General features: G+C 42.1%; 1 protein-coding gene across 1 annotated transcript; it reads right to left on the bottom strand.

Annotated features, from left to right (window-relative positions):
• Window positions 1-5,682: 5,682 nt before the first annotated feature.
• LOC147439173 (calmodulin-2/4-like) lies at window positions 5,683-6,024 on the bottom strand. The gene is given in 1 exon segment (XM_086484263.1): window positions 5,683-6,024. A coding segment is annotated over 1 exon segment (342 nt).
• Window positions 6,025-6,541: the final 517 nt, after the last annotated feature.

The raw sequence follows: 6,541 nt of genomic DNA, 5'->3' as shown, positions 1-6,541 counted from the left end.
TCTTCTGAAGAAAGTGATGGTGCAGACAAGGAGGAACAAGGGAAGAAAAAGGCAAGAAAGAGGTCACCCTCTTCTCCGTCCTCCTCATACTCTTCCTCTTCTGAAGAAATTGATGGTGCAAATTTTGAACCACCTAAAAGAAGAGGCCATAGGAAATCCTATGCCGCGTGGAAGAGGTCGTCCAAGCTCAAAAAGTTCAAAGAGGGAGGAAAGAACATCTCTTTCCTTACCTACAATGGCACCTTTGGTGCTACGGACAAAGTCTTGGCCTTCATCCAACAATTCGATGCGGCGTTTGGAGATGAGGGCTTCACGGAGTCCTCTAAGCTACACCATGTAGCTATGCATTTTCAAAAGTCCGCCAGGTAATGGTGGTCTAGCCTACGGGCAAACGATGAAGCTCCACGAACATGGAAAGCTTTAAGAGCTTCCATCATGAAGCAGTTTTTGGCTGCCGATGCCAAATACAAAGTACTCACCGAATGGCGAAGCTTGAAGCTCTCTCCCTACAAATCTTTCCGCAAATACGTAGACAAGTTTTGGGACTTACATCTCAAAGCCACTGTCTTTAAAGAGATGGATTTTAGAGAGCAAAAACAGCAATTTTGTGCGGGTTTAACTGAAGATATGGTGGAGTATGTCAACTCCCAAAGGCCACGCACTATATCTGCGGTCATACACCATACCATGGTGGCTTCACAAATCAGTTTTCAACAAGGGGCTAAGAGAAATTCTAAGCCCATGAAAAACAAGGACGGTAACGAGCCTAAGGGGAAGGACAATGTCCAAAAGTCTCCTAAAGGCAAAGCCAACAACAACAAAGCTACGGAGAAGGGAGTTTATAAAGAAAAAAATAAACTCTCTCCTGAAGAGCTAGAGCGTTATCGTAAAGATAACTGTTGTTTCAAGTGGGGGGAGCAAGGGCATGCTTATCGTGCTTGTCCCCACAAGAATACATGAAATGAACCTCCTAGAGCTACCTTGGTCGAAATCCAAGAAGAGGATGCTCACCACAAAGGATCTCCTCTATGCCATGCGGCAAGTGCATGAGTTAGTTGAGAAGGGCATGGTTAGGCCTAGCTCATCTCCATTTTGTTCAACGGTTTTATTAGTGCAAAAGAAAGACGACACATATCATATGTGGACTATAGAGCACTAAATAGGATCACTATCAAAAATAGGTTTCCCGTTCCACGGGTAGAAGACCTATTTGATAAGCTACAAGGGTCAACCTACTTCAGTAGGATTGAACTAAAAAGTGGCTACCATCAAATAAGGATAGTTGATCAAGACATTGTAAAGACCGCATTTCATACCACGTTTGGTCTTTACGAGTACATTGTCATGCCTTTGGCTTGACCAATGCACCATCCACAATTAATCGCTTGATGGAGAAGCTATTCAGGCCTCACCGAACCTTTATTGGAGTGTTCTTTGATGATATAATCATCTAGTCTAACTTACTAGATGAATATAAGCAACACCTCTAGGTGATATTTCAAGTCCTAGAAGAGAATAAACTTTATATTAATCGAAAGAAAAGTGAGTTTTTCTTACAAGAGATTCAGTATTTAGGTCACATTATCTCTCAAGATGGCATCCAAATGGACCCATCAAAGTTAGAGGTAATAAAAGGATGACCTAATCCAAGAAATCTACATGAACTAAGAAGCTTTATAGGTATGTGTGCATACTATAGACGCTTCATAGAAAAGTTCTCACAAATCACGGGACCATTACATGACCTAACAAAGAAAAATGTTAGGTATACATGGTCTGCCAAGGAGAACAATGCTTTCGAAAAGCTTAAAGAAATGTTTATCTCTCAACCTGTGCTTACACTGTCGGATCTCTCAAAGCCATTTGAGGTCCAATGCGACCCTTGTGGTGTCTTGGAGCTGTTTTGCTCCAAGAAGGGCACGCCATAGCCTATGAAAGTTGAAGGCTCGACCCTGTTGAGCAAGCTCTAGGCATATATGAAAAGGAACTCCTCGCAGTCCTACATGCCCTAGACTCATGGAAGCACTATTTATTGGGGACTCATTTCATTCTGCGGATGGATCACCAAAGCCTTAAGCACTTCATGACACAGACCAAGCTCTTCAACAAACAAATGAGGTGGGAAAATTTTCATTCGCAATTTCATTTTCATATTGCTCACATTGCTGGCAAGCATAATCAAGTAGTTGATGCACTCTCAAGACGACCCAGAGTGAATGCGGTTTCCATAGCAACTCACAATGATCTATCTTCTATGATAGATGAGTGCGCTATTGATCCCGATTTTAGAGATGTGATTTCAGCCCTTGCACTAGGAAAGAAAAAAGAACCATTTACCCTACAAGATGGTTATCTTCTCTATGGCAATAGACTATGTGTTACTAACTCACTACATGAGAAAGTAATGTATGAATCTCACGCTCCTCCTTATGCAGGACATCGAGGGATTCAGTCTACCCTAAAAGGGATAGAAACCTATTTCTGTTGGCCTACCATGAAAGAAAACATACAAGAGTATGTTTCAAAATGTGTGGTATGCCAAAAGACGAAGTTTGATAGAGGGAAGCAACCTAGATTGCTTCAAACTTTGCCAATTCCTAATTCACCATGGGAGAGCATATCCATGGATTTTATCTTTGGATTACTCAATTCTATCCATGGGAATATAGGAATATGGACGATAGTAGACAGGTATAGCAAACAAGCACATTTCATACCTGTCAAAAAGACTATCAAAGCCCATCAAATGGAAACCCTCTTTATATCACAAATCTTCAAGTACCATGGCTTGCCAATGTCCATATTTTCAAATAGAGATCCTAGAATGACCAGTAATTTTTGGAATGGTCTCTTTGAGAATTTAGGGATAAGGCTAAACTTCTTTTTGGCCTATCACCCGCAAACGGATGGCCAAAGTGAAATAGCTAACCTAACAATTTTTTATCTACTAAAAGCCTATGTATCGGAAGTAGATCAAAGGTCCCAATGGGAGAAGTACTTACCGTTAGCGGAGTATGCCTACAATAACACTATACATACCTCCACCGGAAAAGCACCTTCTGAGGTAATTGAGGGAAGGTCCAAAAGTCCCCGGCTACTTAAGGTACATGGGAAGATCTTCGCTGCAAATGAGTATAGCCGAGACCTACAAGAATCTTCCAAAAGATTAAGGATGCTATCTCTATCTCACAACAAAGACAAAAGGCTGCTACTAATAAGCACAAAAGAGCTCAAACATTTAAACAAAAATGATTGGGTCTTGCTTAAATTTCTCAAGGCTCGATTAAGGCACACAACGAGCAAGAATCCCATGGGACACCAAAAGTATTATGCTAAGTTAGCAAAAAGGTACTATGGTCCCTTCCAAATTCTTAGACCAATCAATGAGATGGCCTATCAACTCGAGTTGCCCAGTCATTGGCTCATACACAATGCTTTCTATGTGAGGAATTCCAAAGAGCGAGCGAGATTTTTTGAGCAAATAAAAAATCGAGCAAACTAATCCAATCAAACCTCAAGAAGCTTATGTAGACTTGCCACCGCTAATAGAAGTTTGGACTTGATTCAACATCATAGCCTCTCCTAAGAAAACCTATATAGAAGCCACAAGTTGAGTGAGAAGGAATAAACAAATTAACATGTTAGCACAACCAAAGAAATTTCCATTGTAGAAATCTCACTCACTTCTACAAATGTCGTCCACACTATGGAGACAATAGTATTTGGTTGATCAACTCTCCATATTCTAGATGATGCCTCTAGTGAGTCTAAGTGCTAGTGCATTATGGTTAGGAAGGAAAGCATCACTAGAAGACATGGAACTTATAGCAAAGAGAGGCAAAAGAATTCTATCTTGGCAGACCTTTGTTGGGATGACACCTTCATTGTCTCTCAAAAGAATATTCCTTTCTTTTGTCACCTTGAGCAAGGAAAATGAAAGAGCATATCCATGATTACACTTTTATTGATCCCCCCGTTAGGTTCGGGTCACCCAGGCACCCACCCTATTATTTCTTTGTTTGGGGCCAAAACATTTGTTGTCATATCAAGCCTTCAAATACAAGCTGCTCATTTTAGCAACAAAGTGTGGCTGCAGAGGTTGTCAAGATTCCATTTTTTATGATGATTGTCAAATATCAATTTCCATCACATCATCCTATGATGCATTTCATAGTTGGTTAGCCTTGAGAAGTTGGTTGAGAGGTTAAGGCTACCCCTCTAGCAAAGGAGTTTACGATGTCTTAACATGTGTTGGAGGAAAAATTTTGATTTTTCTTATGGTCCTCCACCTTGACATAGCCGGTCCGTCGTCCTTGCCCAGGTGTGACATCCACCTTAATTGATGGACACTTCTCATCCATAGAAACTCGAGCTTAATTTCCTTTAAAGCTTCTCCACCACATGTTACTCTAACATCCCATGTTCGTAGGATATTTGCATGGATTGCATTCTTCATAAGCCCCGATACTCGATGTGGTGGTGACAGACCTTGTGAGTGGCCATGTTGATAGTTTCCACCATAGCCATGGCCAAAAGGCTAGTGATGCAAAGACAGTGAGAGGTTTTGAGCAGTAGGGGTGATGTAACGTGCATGGTTGCACACCAAGCCACCTTGTGATGACTTGGACAAACGATGATAGCCAAGGGTGAATGGGTTTAGGAATATTCTTAGAAGAACTTGGGGGAGATAGAGAGAGAGAGAGAGAGAGAGAGAGAGAGAGAGAGAGAGAGAGAGAGAGAGAGAGAGAGAGAGAGAGAGACGCTAGGGCTTGCTCTTCTTCATTCCATATTTGTTGCACACATCATCGTTGCCTCTTTGCACGCTAGTGGTTGCCCGCACCGCTTAGCCTTTGTCTCCACTAGTCTTTGGGTTTGCATTGGCTACAATGTGCCAACTTGTCCTTGCTTGCTACAAATGTTACTGCCCCCCCCCCCCCCCCCCCCCCCGCTACATGCTTTGCCTCTATCTGTGTTTTCCATAGAACTTGGGGCAAAGAGAGAGAGAGAGAGAGAGAGAGAGAGAGAGAGAGAGAGAGAGAGAGAGAGAGAGAGAGAGAGAGAGAGAGAGAGAGAGAGAGAGAGCGAGAGAGAGAGAGAGAGAGAAAGAGAGCCACAACATAGCTTTGGAGCTTTGACGCTAGTGGAGGCAAATTAGTAGGCCCAATCTAAAAGTTGTCCGCCAACTGGGATCAATGGTTTCTTAGACAGACAGTGGACAAGGGTAACTAAATTTAACCTGCTCATGGCATGCTAGGCTCAAGATATAGGGTCTCTCTCTTGCTCTGTGTGTGTGTGTGTGTGCACGTGCGTACCAAGTTCTTACCTAGAATCTCATCAAATTTTGTGTCCTTATTCCTTTCCCCTAGAACAAGCTGTACTGTGAGCTTCAATATACCCAATGGGCATGCTCTTCTTAACCTCTCTCTCTCTCTCTCTCTCTCTCTCTCTCTCTCTCTCTCTCTCTCTCTCTCTCTCTCTCTCTCTCTCTCTCTCTCTCTCTCTCTCTCTTTCTAAATACAACCAAGCAACAATGAATAAATGTCATATCTGAGTGTACAAACAATTAAACCACCGCTCCTCTATATGATGGTGGATTATAACAACGAGAAGAATGATGCCCACTCCAAAGCAACACTGAGGTTTGATTTTAGCATCATTTAAAGTTTTCACTTGTCATCAGCACTACTTTGAGAGCATCATCCTCACAAATTTGTCGCAATTCACCTACCTATCACCATCAACATTTGCCGCTCAAATCATTTCTTCAACCTCTTCATTTGTCAACTTCTCTCCCAGATTTTTGATCACATGGAGAAGCTTTGCCACAAAAATAAACCCATTCTTCTCCGTATCAAAAACCTTGAATGCTTCTTTCAACTCCTCCTCAGAGTCAGTGTCCTTCATCTTGCAGCCCATTAGATTCAAGAACTCGTGAAAATGGATCGTTTCATTGCCACCCGCATCCACTTCATTGATCATCCCCTGTAGCTCTGCTTTTGGCGGGTTTTGTCCAATTAAGAACATCACAGTACCAAGCTCTTTGGTGGTGATATTTTGTTAGAAGCTGGACACACCCTACGAAAAATGATTGCTCGGCAGATTATTATTTTTGTAATTATTCATTTATTGAGAAAACCCGACATTTCAGCTTTGTAAATATTAGGGCTTACAGAAGTTTCCAGATTGTATCCAAATTTTGACACTTAGATTGAGTAGATGGTTAAATTGGAACATTAGGGTTTGAGATTTGTAAGGTATTTATACCACTTTTTGACCTTAATGAAAAACCTTTTGTCATTTTAAAAAAGTTTGAAGTCTGTGAGTGAGCGTACTGTGTACGAGAGAGAGTGAGAGCTTCATCTTGGCGCTACGCGTGCACCGAAGGTCGGAATCAAGTGCGGAGAAGTGCAGCATGTTGCCCCCGACGAGAGCTACGCGCCAATACCTACATTGCGCACGTACGGTCCGGTTCTGCGAGCTCCATCTACGAGCTTCATTTGGTGATTCGGTGAGCATACATTGTCCGATTTCTCATTTCAGC

This window comes from Adiantum capillus-veneris, chromosome 16 (genome assembly GCF_014529385.1).
Source record: "Adiantum capillus-veneris isolate H3 chromosome 16, ASM1452938v2, whole genome shotgun sequence".
NCBI classification, from domain to species: Eukaryota; Viridiplantae; Streptophyta; class Polypodiopsida; order Polypodiales; family Pteridaceae; genus Adiantum; species Adiantum capillus-veneris.
Note: the sequence above shows the minus strand (reverse complement) of the source record. Positions and strands in the feature narration are given on the sequence as shown.